The sequence below is a fragment of the Barbus barbus genome, assembly GCF_936440315.1.
Source record: "Barbus barbus genome assembly, chromosome: 42".
Lineage (NCBI taxonomy): Eukaryota > Metazoa > Chordata > Actinopteri > Cypriniformes > Cyprinidae > Barbus > Barbus barbus.
In genome coordinates, this window is record NC_136720.1 from 14,656,879 (window position 1) to 14,676,363 (window position 19,485).

At 34.5% G+C, this 19,485-nt stretch overlaps 1 protein-coding gene across 1 annotated transcript in view; it reads left to right on the forward strand.

The window, feature by feature from the left end:
- Window positions 1–1,260: 1,260 nt before the first annotated feature.
- The window catches only part of LOC306861724 (nuclear receptor-interacting protein 3-like), a 28,981-nt gene continuing 10,756 nt past the window's right edge, over window positions 1,261–19,485 (forward strand). Inside the window, exons 1-2 of the mRNA XM_079404146.1 lie at window positions 1,261–1,891; window positions 16,190–16,537. Coding sequence (XP_079260272.1) covers window positions 1,739–1,891; window positions 16,190–16,537 — 501 coding nt within the window. The 5' untranslated portion in view covers window positions 1,261–1,738. The remainder of the gene's footprint in view (window positions 1,892–16,189; window positions 16,538–19,485) is intronic.

Below are 19,485 nucleotides of genomic sequence, written 5' to 3' on the forward strand. Positions count from 1 at the left end.
TCTGACGGATCACAGGTCTCAAGCTGGAAGAAATGCAGCAGAAACAGCTTGTTCTACCTCAGAGACTGATTTAACAAGTCACATCTGCTCTGTTGTAATGCCGGGCCTCACAAGTATCAATGTAGGTTCATATAACTGTTTTGATACATAAAACACCAATTACGACCCGATCTCATGAAAGTGCGTATAACTAGTACGCCAAATAAAAACAAAAACTCGTGGTATTGATACGCAAAAAAATGACTTTGGCATGTATATGCTACGCAATGGGTTGTGGTGTAGATGCGTATCATATGCACGCTAAAAATTTTTCGCATTATATGCACGACAAACACGTGCGTATCATATGCACACCAAAGTCAATTTTTGCGTATCAGTACCACGAGTTTTTGTTTTTGTTTGGGGTACTATTTATACGCATTTTCATGAGGCTCCCAGTTAATAAAAAAATGACAGTATAGAACAAAACCATACAACACAAATTAATAATAAAAAAGGGTATATATATATATATTTCAGTGTGATTCTTTTTTTTATTAATTGGTGTTGTATGGTTTGGTTGCCACTAATTTATGTGCAATAATGTGCTACTATATTTTTTAACCATTTTTAATAAATAAATAAATAATTAACAAAATGCATAGTGGAAAAGGTCTGTAATACACTCGAAATTGACAGTAAAGACATTCTGCTACAGTATTTTGTTTTTATAAAAACGAAATAATTAATTAATTGGTGGACTAAAGGTGTGTAATATATATACAGATAGTAAAGTGTCTACTGAAAAATCAGCTTTACCATCATAAAAATAAATTACATTTTAAAATTTATTAAAATAGAAAACAGTTATTTTCCGAACACAACATATATATGTGTGTGTATATATATATATATATATTTTTTTTCTTTTTTTACTGTATCAATCAAATCAATGCAGCCTATTTTGGATAACTATATATAAATCTAATTTTGCACTCTGAGTAGGTTTCCGACAAAAAAAAAATCTATTACAGTTGTGCCACACTTGTGAGTTAGAATGAGAAGAGCAAAGTTGAAGGCTAAACACTGTATTTCAAAGGAGGCTTCATCATTCCAAGCTAATTAATGTTACCTACTGAAAGAAGTCACTTTGAAAATATAAGATATATAGAGCAATATGAAGAGAGACACATGGAAGAGAGCATGAGAGAGAGCGAAAGAGAGGTAGGTGGAGAAAGAAAGAGGGAGGTGGAGATAGAGAGAGGAGGGGAGGAGAGATATAGTACGAGAGGGAAACAGGGGAGGACAGCTCGCCTCTGCAGCGCTGCAAGGACAGAGTGAACATTGCTGGGACGCAGACAGACCAAAGCTCTAAACAAATCACACGTTCTTCACCATGACAACAACGCCAATCACTGCACTGGACTGACAGCTGTCAATCAACAGGAGAAGATTATCAGGATCACCTGCTACAGGAGAGATTACAAGCTAATAAGGGATTTAAGTGGAGTAATTCCAATTTATGGTTGGTTAGAAGTTGCTATCCAGAGGGAAATTGGCCATTTTTTATCCCTCAACTGAACACCTGCATGCGTTCACGTGTGTGTGATTTAGGGGGAGAGTGGACGAGGTCGTCTTGCTGTGTATCAGGGTCACAGTCTTACTGGCTGTCACCCGTCAGTGCAGTGCCACAATAAGCTTTAGAAGAGCCCGTTTTAGTGGGTAGCTCTGTTTATTTAGCATTTTAGCCACGGAAACCATGAGTGAGGGCAAGAAGGATTTAGAGATGAGGGACAAAGCCATCATGCACCAGCAGAGGAGACTGAAACAGGCCACCCAGTTCATGCACAAGGACTCCGCAGATCTTCTGCCTCTGGATGGGCTGAAGAGAATGGGAACCTCCAAAGACCTGGTGAGTGGCTCTTTTGTTTAACCATAAAATGGTTGAGGCAGTTATGGATTTACTGTGAATATGCGAAAGGATGCATGCTTGCAGTTTTACATAGATACAAATCAGTAAGCAGTTTCAAATGTTTCTGCATCCCATCACGCAATGCTGACATGATGTATTATTTAGCGTTCCATGCACGACAGTAAATGTTTCTGACACATCAGTAGATCCGGTATTCAGCTTCCCCTCCATGCTGCTAGATGAGAGTCACACACTTTCACACACACACACACACACACACACACACACACACACACACACACACACACACACACACATCATGGTTATATCATGGTGAGGACCTCCCATTGACTTATTTTGCACTTGAATCAAGATAATTAATATAATTACTATACCATAAATCTACCTCTTTGAAAAACCTTTTGACATTTTTATGTGACATTAAGTTATTAATTTGTCTCTTTATGAGGATATTGTGAGGTTGCAAACCACAATTTTGATCCTTCTGAGTGTAACCTGTTTCTATTAGGTGGACCCTTTGGTCACCTGAGAAGAAACATTTTATTTATGTATATGTTTATTCTAAAAATAATGAAAAATATATGATAAAATATGTAATTGGTTACAATATATAAATAAGTAATGTTACAGATGTGCTGTTATGAATGTGATTCAGAAATAGGCAGGAGGTTGCAAGGAATCACATCTGTACTTATACTTAGACCAACAACACAACTGTGAGTGTGGCATTGCTTTTATATATAATTCATTAAACAATATTAATTCGTTATTTACATTTATATAATATGTCCACTTCTGTATTTTTGCTCTGTCAATTAAAATATTGCCAAACAAAGCTGACTGCCATACATATCAGTGCTCCGTTCCCGAATAAATCACTGTTTCAAACAAATCGAACAGCTGGGTGAATAATTCAATTACTTACTCATAAGTACATTGCATATTTTTTTCCTAAATGAATCAGCATTTTTAAACAAATCAGTTGACTGAGTCAACAACTGTGCTTGAAATCTCATACTTTCTGAGGTACTACATTTGATAAAGAACTTTCTTTGCGACACGAGAAGTATATGTTCTATATATTATTGAGACGTGTCGTATGAATAAAATCCAGACATAATAGATCCGCCATGTTGTCATTGCCATGTGACTACAGCATCATTTGCATTGTTTCACTGTCATTCACAACTCCTCTTTCATGGCCTCATGGGATAGTAAAGTGTCCATTATCAGGCGCACTTCAGAATCTTGCTAGAAGCAGTAGGTCATCTGGGATTTATGAATACTACATATTCGGTCAAACTATTTTCACATACTGTTTTCGACTACTCTATAGTATACATATTTGGACAGAGAAAGATTTATTAAGACGTCACTTATCACCACCTGCTGGTGTAACAATTTATCCTGCAGGAAAAGTCACTGACAATGCCCACTGCTAATGCATACTACTGATTGAGATTGAGGGTTAGAACTTAATAATAAATAATGTCATCTAGACATTTTTAATTGACTTTTTACTTTTTTCCTCAAAAAAACTTGTTTTGTTGAGGTTACATAAGCAAGGCAGAAAAATAATATTATATGGCCTCTATGAGCTTCTGCACAGCTATGGAGTTGAAATCTCCATAGCTGCGCAAATGAATCCTCTCATGAATTAATAAGAGCTGCGTATTTTCACAGAAGATTTCTCACAGCTTAAACTCTCTAGCTTTCCCCCACATACTTAGTCATCAACGTCAGAAGCTTAGAGAGAAATATGGGTGGACACACAAAATGGTTTACCTCATGGCAAGCTAATTATAATATTTTACCCCTAATCCTAATACTTAAAATCACCCTTTTCCATGTTAGTCCCTTTATTAAGTCTCAGCGGCACCACAAAGTCACAATGTAGGCAAGTCAATTTTTACTACCTAACAATGTGCCAATAATAAACCAAGAGCAAATGTTCTGTTCAATTATTGATATCCTCTCCCTCATTAACAGTCATTGAATTGTACTGGTTCTGTCTGTATAATAACTGTCCCACTGTCATCTCTAGCTACTACTCTGATTAGATGGCACATACCCAAACTCCCAGGGCGCACTCCAAGAAACCTTCAGAATATCAGTGCGTATGTGTGTGTTTATATGTGTGAAGATTGTGTGCACAGTTTACGATGTCAGAGCCTGTCACAGGCAGTGGAATGGTTTGTCTTAACAAACCAATTTAAATGCTTTATTGTTTCTCAAGGAATATCATACTCTGTTTTGTGTTACTGTTCGTGCAGCTGTTTTTCAAATCACCATCTGGCTTGCGTTACGTCAAAAAAACAGCAACAACAACAGCGAAACAATTCTCTTTGACTGTTTCCTGCCTTCTTTGTGTAGCTTTCACAAGCAATTATTCACTAGATTCGATCTTGACGCTCTCCGATGGCACAGATGTGTCACGCTTGTCCTGCCATGGCGAGAGGGGCAGACAAATATCTACTGACAGATGGTACTGTCTTGTTGCACTCTACAGTGGGCTCTGGGCTGTGTACCTCTTAAGGACAAAAGGAAGATTATGTCCTACAGTATGTGTTTAGATGGATGAAGCGCAGGGTGCGAAAAACAGAGAAGTTTGGAGAAAGCTTGAACCACCTCACAAACAAAGTCCAATTAAATTTGTAAAATTGTATGTACTGCATATATAAAGATTTCCACAGCATTTCAATAGCATCTCTATAACCAAAAGAGTCCAAATCAAGGAGGTCTATGTACTTGTAGGATGCCATTTCATACCCATTTATCTCAATGGCAGTGGCTTGGGTGGCACAGACCTTTGCCACCCAAGCAACTGCCATTGAGTCCATTTTAAAGAGTCATATCCTATAAAATTACTAATGGAATTATGAGGTGTGTGAACATGCGAGGGCAATGATAGTAGAAGTGTACTCAAGTCCCCCTGGTTTGCTGCTCTCATTAACTCACGAGTGTCACGTGAAATAGTTCTCATTATGTAACCGTAGGTTTGTTTTTCAGCTCTTTGGCCCTTAGGCCTTCTGAAACCCCTTCTTCTCTTCTCTACTCCCTTGTTCTCTCTTGCCATGAACGCAGAGAGCAAAGCAGTGAGCATGAAAAGGGCACACTCAGATCGGCACTCATGCGCAGGAGATGTGGATGGAGTGAAAAAGAGAGAAGCCTACCTTCCTTACACTGGTTCCTAATGCACTGAAGAACTGTGTGCTGTTTATGCTGCCGCTATCTGTTGAATAAGTCCACGGCTGCAGATTTCTCACCATTCAAAGAAATCATGTGGGCAGACAATGATAATGTGTGTAAAAGAGTTTTAGCATCGTGGATGCATGCCTACTACATGCCAGTGTTTTCTGTAGAATCTATATATATTCCTACAATAATTGCAGAAAATAAATGTAAAAACGATTCAAATGTTAAATGTGTATCAGCAATGATACAAAATGACACAAAACGGACATTGCTTAAAACAACATAGTGAGTCAGATGTTGATTCAATAAACCACTGTATGATCCAGTTTATTGTTAATCATCAGACAGATAAAAAACTCATCTTTTTAAAGCATTCATTAAAAGAACCAGCTTATGAGAGTAATTTGTGAATCAGGCTACACTGGTCGTGCTGTGTTTTGAGTCACTTTAAGGAACTCCTAAGACGCTCCTAAGAGTCACTAGTTTGGGAATCAATCTAAACTGGTTATGTTGAATACTTTTGATTAACTAAAATAAACCATCTCCTAAGAGGTATTAGTTTGGGAACCAGACTACACTGATCACATTAAATATTTCTGATTCACAAAAAAGAATCAGCTCCTAAGAGTCATTAGTTTGCGAATCAGACAAAACTGGTCATGCTGAATGTTTTTGATTCACAAAAAAGAAAAAAGTGAGTCATTACATTATCAGTCGCTGATTGCATACATTTTATAGTACATGCTTCCCATGAGAACAGCTCAGTAGAAAGATTCATTCATTCATAGATTCGTACATTCAACCCAAACTGTAAGTTTACATTCATAACTCAGGTAAAATCTGAGTCCTTTTACTATGAAGCTGAGGATTTAGCAATGGGCAGTACCACTGCTCCAAGCTATTATGAAGTACAATGTCTAGTGCACTTGCTAATCAAGTAAATTAGTATCTGTTATTACACAGTGCTCTAGAGTACTTGATTCTGATTGGTCAACGGCAACATTCTAGTCAAGTATTTTTGTATAATGACCTAAATAATCACTATTTTATTTATTCATTTGGTAAGAAGCCATGTAATAAGCCAGAAAATGTATAAGTTATCCACTCAATATTGCAAAATAAATGCCAACAACGTAATCATGCTATGCTGTCAAGCATTATCCCTTACCTACTATTGATACAAAAACAAAACAGTGTAAAATGCTTTGTGTCCCGACTATAACCCCTTGGAGGCCTCATTGATCCTGTTTTGCTAATGAGAAACATTAACGCTAATTATTACAGTTACTTGATGAATGGCTGAGCCTTTTTCCTCACCTCCATCCCTTTTCTCCATCTCTTGGGGATTGACAGAAACTGAGATACAAAATGTTCCTTCAGGAGAGATGCTAAAAATACTACCTGTGTCAGGGGGGGAAATAAACAGCTGTACAACAGCTTCACAGAAGGGAAGGCAAGGGAAAGGGTTAATACAAGCAGAGAGAGAGCAAGCAGCTGGCTGTGCATGTTGTGTGTGTCAGAGGAGGTCTGGTGCTGGGGCGGGAGATCAGGAGGGGAGAGCAGCCATTAGGCAGGTCACATGACTCTCTGAACGAGCGAGAGGAGCCTGTTGTCGTCTGATAATTAGCTATTAGCTGATAATCACACAAAGAGAGAGAAAGAGAGAAAGCTCTTTTTGGCCAAAGGCCTAAATCATGCCCAGGTTACATTTCACCCCAGAAATCAGAAAATAAAACAGCATTAAAAAAAAATAAAAAATTAAGGCTGTTCTTTTTGTTGTTGTTGTTTTTTGCACTTTGTAACATTTTTTTACATGACAATTACATTTGTTCTCATTAAACTGCACTTTATATCCTCATTACGTTCTTTGATGACAATATTCTATATAAAACCACGAAGGATTCAGTTATTTGTTTCATTTCCCTCATTCATTTCCATTATAGAACCGTTTGTAAGCATTCAATCAAAAGAAGTAGCCAGAGGAAAAGCATCTACAGTATATAGAACCTTTTTTATTGCCAAAATATTTCATAGATTCAGGTAATATTAATACATCTTCCATCACATAAACAAATGCATAATGGTTATAATGAATATGGATAAATATAATGAATGACATTAAAATGATTATTAAATAGTGCAAGTGCAAAAATATACTTTTTAGTATTTCCCATAATTCTTGGTGAGGATTCTGTCATCATTTACTCATCCTCATGTCATTTCAAACCTGTATACCTTGACTTTCTTTGTTTTTGTTCATACAATGAATGTCAATGGAGACCAAAACAACAATAGACCTCACCAATATTCAGTGTATGGACAATGTTTTATTTTTTCAAAATATCTTCTTCATTGCACTTAATATAAGTTTATATGGTTTCAGTGCAACATACTATTGTTTAATTCTTTTATATTTAACAGTAAAATATAAAGACAGGTTTTGTGAGTTTCACCCATTAATATGGTTCTCTCAAAGGTGACTAAACTCAAGGAATATTACCGGTACAAATCTAACTGGCCCACACAGGCTCACTTAGAGACAACAATATAAACTTACGGAACACAAATGCTGTGAAAAGGACACAATGCAATGCCCCATGAACCATGCTGCAAACCCCAGTCATTTCACCCTTAATAGCCACAGACCTCTATTTACGCACAAATCAACAGCACAGTGGTTTTGGACATGCTGTTCTAGACCAAACATACTTTTTAAAAATACAATGTTCAGTTCGGGTCAGGCATTCAGACCAGGTACGACAATCACCTCTGAATTAGAAATAATATGCATCTAATTCACAGACCTACACAAATGAATCATGAATCATTCACACAAGCCCTTGCAGCATCCAGAAGTTAAAATGGATTTTTAAATACTTCTTGTAGTGGGACTGAATAGATTTAGAGGGGAGATTTGCATATGATCATAATTTGTCCATTGAATATTTGACTTTAAAATTAAGAAGTCTTTATATAACAATAATGCAGTTACACTGCAAAAATTCACACAAAAACTGCTCTTGTAAGCATAATGTTTCATAACTGTATTATGTCACCCTTACATGACTGTTTAACCTTGACTGTATAATAGGAGTCTTTTTATGAAAGGTGGCCATTTCTATGTCCTGACTTTTTTTATCTGGTGTGTCAATGACTTTATATAATCTGATGCACAAGGTCACAAATCGTTTCAAATCTACAACCATCAGAAGAACACAATAGCATCGCTTTATCTAGGCAACATGGCACAGTGGCTGTGGTGACAGTCAGCTCTCAAAGGAAATAGAGCAAAAGAAGCAGGGTAACAATGCCATGATCAATCCTGTCAAAATTAATCTCGCCCGCTCTGTGAGTCAACCCAGATAAAGAGAAATACGGGTAATACATTTATATATTGTTTACATGTAAGGTGAATTCAAATAAAACTGTCACGGTGCACACACGAGGAGGACACAGGAACACGCAGACGAGGATGTAACTCAAAAGATAGGCTGTATCTCGAAATCGAAATCGCCCCCTATACCCTCAAATAGTGCACTATTTGAGGGAACGGCCATTTTAAGTGGTGTTCGAAACCTTAGTGGATGTTCTCGAGTGCACTCATTCAATCCCACAATGCACCGCAAAAACGAGTGTACAACCGATATAAACTCAACGGCTAAAGAATCCCCAGAATGCACTGCGAGAGTCGCGCGCCGAGTCAATTCCCACGTCTCACCAGAAGATGGCGCCCGCAGCTGAATCATCCATTCATTGATTTTAGAAGCGCTCGTCCACGGCGTAATACAGTGGAATAAAACAAAGGTACAAAATTAATTGTAAATTGACTATTAGGGTTTATACATAATTTCCGTGACTGAGTTCTAGATAAATCCTTCAATCTTACTATTGGAGCTGCCCGTTTCAAATGATTATTTAACAGGAAGCAAACTATGCAAAAGCGGCAGTTCTTCCGGTGCATTCAGTGTCCGAATTCACTCACTCGTTTTCATTCACTCCTTCAAGTGAACTATATGAGTGGACTAATGTAGGGAATAGTGAATGAGGGTATAGGGGGCAATTTCGGATACAGCCATAGTCTTTAATGACAACATCAAGGCAAGGCAGTGCTGACACAGGCAGGAACACAGGGGAGTAACGAGTAGACCAGACGAAATCAAACTGAACAGACAGGACTATAAATACACAGGTAAATCATAGATAACGAGACAAACACAGCTGGACAAGGATTAACTAATGATCACACTAGACGAGGACAGGAAACAAACCAAATATGGACACAAGAGGCGGGAACACATGACACACACGACAGATGACTGACAAAAACAGCCCCGGTCCGGTATTTAAATATATATATATTTGCCAGATATATACTTTAAAACCAGACTGAAGCTGTTTTATTTGAATTCACCTTACATGTACACAATGCAAAATTGTTGCCTTAATCTAAAATATATTTGTACTGTAGTTGTAAGACTTAGGATGCAATGAATAAATAAGCTATATATAAAATGTTTCTAAAATTAAGCATCACCTTTTTTTATTTGTAGCTTACTTTATTTATTTATTTTAAAATGGGGAAGCCAATAAAGCAAAAATTAAAAAATAATAAAACAAAACAAAATAAAAATAAAAGCGTTCAGTGCAATTTTAATCTTTTCAATGGGGAAAGAATTTTTATATATATATATATATATATATATATATAGCAAATAATGGTGAACCTTCCATAAAACTCTTGTCTCAACCCTCTTGTCTTATAAATAAAATAAAATCCTTTAAGGTTATGCCATGACACTAGCTTTCAACATTATTCTTTTCAATAAAATAACAAAATTATGGCTAATTATTATGTGATTAGTGACACTTTTCCCACAAATAATACATAGCAAAGAAAGACTCTTACTGTCATGGTGTACACAACAGGGAGGAACGAGGAACACGAGACGAGGATAAACTCAAATATACAGTCTTTAATATAGACAAGGCAGGGCAGACACAGGAACTCCGGGAGTAACGAGTAGACCAGATGAAAACTAACTGAACAGACAGGAAAAAATACATAATTAAATCACACACAGCTGAATGGAATCATAATATAACTAAACAAGGCCAGGAAAATGACCAAATAAGGAAACAGGAACATACATGGGGAAAACGAGACCAAAACACACCATAACTGTGACACTTACAGGTGGACTTTCCATAATGCACATTCTCAGATGTAAGGCTGAGTCAGAAGCGTCCTGAGGTCAGAAGCACTCAAGAGCTTCCATCATCCATCCATCCTCACTTCTCCATTAACCTTCCACTTTTGCAAAATCCCTCCCAACCGCACTGAATATGAATTATCCTGACTGTGTATTTACACACGCTCACATGCATGGACACACACCTCATTAAAAAGAAGAGTGTTGTAATGATGTTCATTAAAGCACAATAAACCTGATGGTTACAAGGGGAAATGAGCTAATGGCATGCAGCTGACAAACAAACATAGTGGATCATATTGAGTAGCATTTGGTCTACTTGAAATGCAATGCAGACTTCGGATGCAATGAATAAGCTATATATAAAATGTTTCTCAAATTAAGCATCACCTTTTTTTATTTGTAGCTTACTTTATTTATTTATTTTAAAATGGGGAAGCCAATAAGGCAAAAATTAAAAAATAATAAAACAAAACAAAATAAAAATAAAAGCGTTCAGTGCAATTTAATCTTAATCTTTAATCTTTTCAATGGGGAAAGAAAAACTGTAATATATATATATATATATATATATATAGCAAATAATGGTGAACTTTCCATAAAACTCTTGTCTCAACCCTCTTGTCTTATAAATAAAATAGAATCCTTTAAGGTTATGCCATGACACTAGCTTTCAACATTATTCTTTTCAATAAAATAACTAAATCCGTTTGTGGCTAATTATTATGTGATTAGTGACACTTTTTCCACAAATAATACATAGCAAAGAAATAATTAGGTTATTGGGGAAAGTATTTTGTAGTTTCTTCCTTAACATAAACATGCAAGTTAGACTATGGAAGAATAAATGAAAGTGATTACAGCTGATATTCCAAAAGAGATCCACAACTTTCATAAGATTATTTTCAGGAATAAAGCGTCTTTCCAGATGACGCCAGTTTTTTCCACTAGTTTTTAACATTAATTATTAAAATAAAATAAAATAAGGCCAATTTAGGTCAAAGACAAATTTCAACAATGGTTAGTGGAATTGTATTGTATTATGGTGTTCAGTGACACTAGTTTTCCACGTTATTATTTTCAATACAATAAACATATAAAACATTTTGTGTCCACTTATGGCCACTGCATTCTAAAGGTCTTTTCTCAACTGTATTTTCCATTCAAATCTAAAGTGAAAGGCTGTCAGAGACTCATTTAGGCTTAACTCTGTGTAAGATGGCTGATGTTGTCATGTTAGTTCATGTTCATGTTAGTTCAAAAAGTGATGCATGCAGAGCAGATGTTTATTTAGGCTAAAAGTGTTGCGTCATACCCAACATGCACTGTTGTGTTGTGCTGTGATCAAACAATGGCATTGTTTCACATTTAGACATGCATGATCTTACACTCATTATGGTTAACTACCAGGTCAGTGTCCTAAACAGTGTATTTTTTAGGATCGAGGTCATACGGCCAGTTTTAGCACAGCCTAAAACTCAACATATATTTTTTGTCCATTCTCCAGATCTTCGGATTCAGATTCAGATTGTTTATTGTCATAGTACTTACATCCAACGAAATTGTAGATATGCCAACGTATCCAGCTACAGATTATTTAAACAAACAAAAAATAAATAAATAAAATAAATCATAATATTAATCAAATAAGGACCATATTGCACATAAGGAAAATAATAGTGCTGAGTGAAATAAAGTGCTCAATATAATTGCACATGATTGGTTCTTCTTAAATGTCAAGAATGTACTTTCAGTGCAGTGTTCAGTATGGTTATAGCTCTAGAATAAAAACTGTTCATGAATCTTGCGGTATGTGTTTTGATAGACCTGTAACGTTTCCCAGATGGCAACAGTTCAAATAAGTTATGTGCATATATATTATTGGTTATACGAGTCCTTCAGAATATTGTGTATTTTCTGCAGACAGCGGGAGGTAAAAATGTCATCCAGGGCAGGCAGCTGTTGTTTAGTGATGATGTTCTGCACAGTCTTGATAACTCTCTGCAAAGCCTTTTTGTCAGCTGCAGAGCTACTTCCATACCACACGTGTGAGGATACTCTCGATGGAGCAGCGGTAGAATGAGAAAGAGCTGTTGCGACAGGCTTACCTTCCTGAGCATTCTTAAAAAGTATAGCCGCTTCTGTGCTTTCTTAACTAGTGCCGTGATGTTTATCGTCCATGTGAGTTCCTCTGAGATGTGTGTGCCCAGAAATTTAAAACTGAACACTCTCTCCACCATCTCCTCGTTGATATACAATGGTGTAGTACATCCTGTTTCCTCCTGAAATCAATAATAAGTTATTTTGTTTTCTTACTCTGCATGTTAGTAAATTTACAGTTGTTCTGGTAGCTTAGTCTCCCTTCACCTGTGTTCTCATTTAACACAGGCTTGAGAACAGATCAATACAAACCAACAAACAGCAGAGCAACAGCGCTGACGCTGGCATTTACCTTTCAGCTTCTCTGTTTACCCACATCAACCCACTTTACCAATGGCCGTCCGAGTGAGCAGAAAGTTAGAACAAGCTGTGATTAGACTGTCTAGCTGTTAGACACAAGAGCAATGTAATGAACTCAATTATAAGAATCTAATTGAACTGCATTTGGATGTAGAGCAGCAATAAAGATCTGTAGCATTGTCACAGCAAGTCACAGCTGAATGGTTTTTCTCATTTTGTAAGAGGGTGTCAACAGGAATGTAAGGCCTCTTGTGGAGGTCAACTCATTATGCTGGGATAAAATTAGCTCTCAGCCTTTGACTTTATGTCAGGATGCAGTTCCATGTAGCTCAGAATTATTGGAAAAATAAAGTATTGGTATTGGAATTTGTAAGACTCGATGAATAAGAAAACAGATTGCCGCAAGCCTGCAACCTCTGTGACTTTTTATTTGATGACAGAAGATGAAAATCTATGAATCTGTAAGTCTTGAAGACATATGAGAAATGAATTACCACAAAGGTTGATTTTATAGCAAGTCAAAAAATACAAAACTGTCATTGTGGCGTGGGATTCTGCTGTCAGCCACGTGAACAACTGACTCTTTTTCAATCAATATACAAAAGTCTATTATATAATGCTATTTCACACCATCAAACCCACAGCTGCGGATCAATAGTGCTATTGTGTAGCTGGAGGAAATACCTAGTGATAATGTTTTGGTGAGCTTACACATTTATAGCACGGCAGTGGTTATAACAGACTTTATTTCCATTCCTTTTCATAGATATATATATATGAATATATAACACAATTTACAGTTATTATACAGCATTTTAAATATAATTTTTTACATAAATTTGACAATAAAAGTAAAATAATATATTTAAAATGCTGCATAATAACTGAGTAAAATGTGTTATATATATATATACACACATACACAAACACACACATATATATATATATATATATATATATATATATATATATAATGATTTAATTTGATATGTAATTTAATATTAAACTTAATGCAGTATTTACATTTTTGATATTTGATATTTTAATATAATACTTAATTTAATACTAACATTAAATTTAATAGCGTAAATATTTTAAGTTTTAATTGTATTTAATATTTCTATTGTAGATATTATTATTATATATATTTTAATGTATATTTTGCCAAATTTAGTTCAATATTTTATATGATAATAATTTATTAGTTTTTTGTATTTATTATATTTTTTTAATATAGTTATTCTTAACTACTTTCCAAAACACAGCTATCATCTTAAGCTAAATTTTGGAACAGAATGAGCATTTCCTTTGAGTTATAAAAAAAGAACATCGCTACATGCAAGCGATGGGATAGAAAAAAAAGGAAAGATCTAGGTTTCTCTGTGTATTTTCAGCTTCCCTTTTGAGACTATCTGAGCTGTACTTTCAAGAGGTCCAGATAATTGTATTATTAGAGAGGCAAAGAAAGTTTAAAAGCAGATCAAATTGCAGTCTGGTCTCCTCAGGTCGTCCTGCTGTTGAAATGACAGCTGTAGTTTAACAAAGTTATAGGGATAAGCAATCGCATAGACAGTAACACAGCACCTGCACTATGTACGGCTGCACAGATTGCCTTCTGTATCTAATATTCACTTATCTGTCATAAACAACAATCTGCAGGATTTGTTTCTCAAATAAACCTGACATATTATGCTACCCAGCCAAGAGAAATATAGCAGAATAATAGAATCATCACAAGGCCAAAACAATTTAATAAAGGCATCCATTTTTCTTCTCCACATCACCTGCATCAGAAACCCAAGAAAGTTATGATAAATTTGATTTGAGTAGTTAACTTTTAGTGTTATAAAATATGTCTGTCAAAGGAGACTTGAATTGCAGCAGTTTATTAAAATTGCACAATTACTCAAAGGTTGACTTTCCACTTTAGGAAACACACAGGAAGTTAATGATGTCTTTTGGGAATGAACAATGTTCTTGGCCAAAGCAGACTTGAGCAGCAATTAAAGTGATGGGAGTCATTCTGGCGCCGTCATGATTGTTTATGGAGTTAACTTCAGCACTCAATGACTCTGTTTACTTCACTTGTTTACTGTCTAACTCTGCAATGATGAAAATCTGACTGATAAAACATCTATGAACTTGTTTTATTTCCCACAGGGCTCCAAACTGCAGCAATGTAACATGGAAAAACAATTCAAATGAATCCTCAAAGTGCTCAGCCGAATAATATTCCACAAAATTGCTCCACTGGTACTTACTTATAATGCCTCAGTATCCTACTGATAAAAATAGCTTTCTTATAAATTAGAAATAATTTCCCCCAGTAGATTTATTGACAGGGGAAAAAAAGAAATCATGGGTTGCTGTCACAAGACAACTATTTATTTTAATATTTAATTTAATATTAAAACCTAATGTAATCTTTATATTGTGATATTTTATATTATTAATATTTTAGTTTATATTGCACACATACCATATTTTAATTTAATTTCATGTTAATTTAATATTAAACTTAATTTAACATTTATATTGTGCATACTCTATATGTTAATTAAATGTAATATTGTACATATTTTATATTTAAATTTAATAATTAATATTAAAACTTAATTTAATATTTTACTGTGCATACTCTATTTTAATTAAATTTTATATTTTATATATTCTATATTTTAATTTAATAATTAATATTAAAACTTAATTTAATATTTTTACTGTGCATACTCTATTTTAATTAAATTTAATATTTTACATATTCTATATTTTAATTTAATAATTAATATTAAAACTTAATTTAATATTTTTACTGTGCATACTCTATTTTAATTAAATTTAATATTTTACATATTCTATATTTTAATTTAATAATTAATATTAAAACTTAATTTAATATTTATACTTTGCATATTTTACTTTTTTTAACTTATTTGTATTTTTTATTTATCACAATTCATTACTTAATTTATTAACATTTTATATTCTTATTATTTTATATGATTTTAAATTGTTAATTTAATTTAATTTAATTTAATCTAATCAGTATTTGACACCAAAGTGGATTGAATGCAATAAATGAATAAATAAATGAATGAATAAATAAATAAAAAAGAAATTAATAAATACATACATACAGTAATTTTTTTTTTGCATTGCATCCACCTTGGTGTCAAATAATCAGTGAAAAAAACAGATTGACATTACTTTTGTTTAATTTGAAGTCTAGTGCATTGCATTGTGGGGTACAGTATTTGTCAAATGTAGCAGAAAATCCAGGTTCTCCAGGTGTACAAAAATTCTGCATACTGTCAAAAACATACAAACTGCAGTATTATAGTAGTATGCTATTTCAAGCACAGCCATGGCAATGACTGACATAATTTCCTATTCTGTGCTGTGCCCCATACAGCAACCCCACAGCATCGTTCAGCGCCGTCTCCTGGAGGGCAATATTCGTTTGCGTGGAGAGGCCCGGGACGTCCCATCTCATGTTCGCTCACCCCTGGCAGACAGCAAAGAGGGCGGCGAGCCGGAGGAGAGGAGTGAGAGCACGGTGGATGACTCCACAGAGGAGAGGGAGTCTCCAGAGGAGAGCGAGAAGAGCCTGAGGTCTGATGAGGAAGATGAAGGGGACAGCAGCGATGCAGGTGGAAAGACCGAGTCCAAGCAGAAAGATAAAATGGAAGAGGAGAGGAAGAAAGTCCTCAAAGTGGACGAGAGAGCATTGACCCTCTCAGCTCTAGTGGTCCAGTGTAAGGTAGGCATTCAGACTGATGAGCTGAGCTCTTTTCAGCCTTTCTCGGCTGTCTGTTCCCATAATAGAAGCCATAACAGCTTGCCATAATGACAAAACGCGAGCTCTGGATCCCTATGACTCATGGTTTTATTTTCCTCGCAGCCAATTGTTCTCGAAGCTCGGGTTTGAGAGGGCCAGTATGCATCTAAAAAGCCCACATCAGTGAAGCACCTCATGTCAAGTTTACAATACAGATGATGTAACTGGGGTGCAAGTGACTCATTGTATGGTGATATAACATCGATCTGACCTATCATTTTCAAAGCTTCAGCAAATTTAACATATGACACATGAGGAACATTCAAAAGTCCGGGTTGATAAGATATTTAATGTTTTTGAAAGAAGTCTCTTATGCTCATCAAGACATTTATTTGATCAAATAAAAATCACAATTTAAAATAACTGAGTAACATTTGAATATATTGTAAAACTATTATTTTTTAAATTTAAATTATTGTCAAATTATTTATTCCTGTGATGCAAAACTGAATTTTCAGCAGTCATTACTCCAGTCTTCAATGTCACATTATCCTTCAGAAATCATTCCAATATGTTGATTTGCAGCTCTACATAAATAAATACAACTTTATAATCAAAGTTGAAAACAATTGTGCTGTTTAATATATCTGTGGAAACCACAATATTAATTTTTCAGATTTATTTGATGAATAGAAAGTTCAAAAGAAAAGCATTTATTTAAAACAGAAACCTTTTGAAACATCGTGAATGTCTTTGCTGTCACATTTCTTCAATTTATTGTGTTCTTGGTAAATAAAAAACATTAAAATTATTATTGACCCCAAACGTTTGAATGGTATTTGAGAGGAATAAGACTGGATAATTAATTTTAATGACTTCTCCAGCTGGTCAAAGTTACTGAACTAGGTTTTTGTATTTTATTGAATTTTATTACTATTTTTTTTTTTGTCCATTTGTTTGAGGTTCCTGAACAAATTTTTATTTTATTTTATTTTTTAATATCTAAAAATAATAATAATAATAATAATAATTTTTAAATTAAAATTTGTTTAAATTAGTTTTTAAATTCTTTTAAATTCCATGACTTCTCCAAATGTTCAAGGTTACTAAATAATTTTTTAATGATTATTTTTTTCAAATTATTACTTTAGGCCTGGAAATAACTATTTTAAATTTCGATGATATTTCAAGGTTTTCCAGAACCATCCATTTCCAGCGTTCTCTGTTTAACCAGAGCAGACTGAACATCATCAAAATCATCCATCTTGCGAGACCTGTCTCCATCACTCTCCATTCATGCAGTGATTGAGTGCGGTAAAAATAGACCCTAAATTAAAGTAGATTAAACCACAGGGTTGGGTGTGAAGCAAACAGCAGCTAATTTCCTCAGCCTACACGTCAGCTGACAATTCCAGAACAAGCAGACAATCAATGGAACACTGATCTCAAATTAGGCATTCGAGAAAATATGTTTCCTGATGTGATGCAATGTTAGCTTGTCCAGCTCACAGCAAGTTAATAATGAAGGCAAAATGCATAGTTAGCAGAATTAAATTTGTGATATGACCGTAGTATATCGTATTATGACCGTAGCTGACTGTAGTCTATTTAACTTAAAAGAAGTTTTATTTTATTTTCAATTAATTGATTTGAAATTAAGATTAAATTCTTTAACATGAGTTAATGCCTTGGGTATCATGAATTAAAAATAAACAATTTTACAGCATAAATGAACCTAGGTAAAGTTAATTTCTACAAATACAGTTTTTAACACTTCAAGTGGTATAAATGTAATGTATAATCAACAAACATGAATAAATAATAGTATATTTTTAAATTTACATTATCTAATATTAATAATGTAAAAAAAACTGTTCTATATGTAAAAAATAGCTAGTCTTAAAAACTGAACCCTAATGAATAGTATTATACAATTATTATGTGAGAAGAAAGAGACCATAGAGACATTAAACTAGCACAACTACAAAGGAAAGCTACTGCCAGAAACAATGCTACAATAAAACAAATATTTAGCCATAATGAAGTTAAAGCTGTGTGAAAAGACTCAGATTGAAGTTAAATGAATGAAAAATTGTCATCTGAATTTCAAATGAACTGAATGTTCTGGAATACACATGCAGTCGTGAGCTAAAAGATGGAAGGAAACCATCAGTATCTAATTAAAGCTTCGATAATGAAGACCCAGATAAGTGGGGCAGCGTTTTACATAGCAAATCCACCGTATAGTGGTTCATGCCTCCTCTTCTGGAAAGATAAGTTTCACTTAAATTTGCTCCACGAAGAGCTGCCATCATTCTAAATGTATCGCACATGCACCAGTGCACCCATATACACAGATATGTAATACACTGTAAAAAAAAATAATGTTTCAATTTAAAATAATTTGTTACCCCGCTGACTTAAAATTTTTAGTTTAGTCAACTTGAAATTTTAAGTTACTCAATGTTAATTTAAGGGACAACTGGAATATTTTAGTTGAATAAACAAAAAAATTTAAGTCAGCAGGGTAACAAATGATTTTAAGTTGAAACAACTTTTTTTTTTTTTTTTTTACAGTGTAGCGGCAATCAAATAAAGACATAAGACAACTCATAAAAGGAGTATCTCACCGAGTTCAACTGTTGTTATTGCATCAGCTAGGAGTTCTGCTCTATTTCACATTTATTAATTCATATTTATCCTGCAATTTAAATGATTGAAAAAAACACTAAAAAACTAATTTCTTTACTTAAAGGAATAGTTCACCCAAAAATGAAAATGTACTTAACCTCAGGCCATGTTAAAGTGTATCTTTGGAACAGATATCATTAATGTTACAAATGTATCATTGTTCACCAATGGATCCTCTGCAGTGAATGGGTGCCGTCAGAATGAGAGACTGAACAGATGATAAAAACACCACAATAATC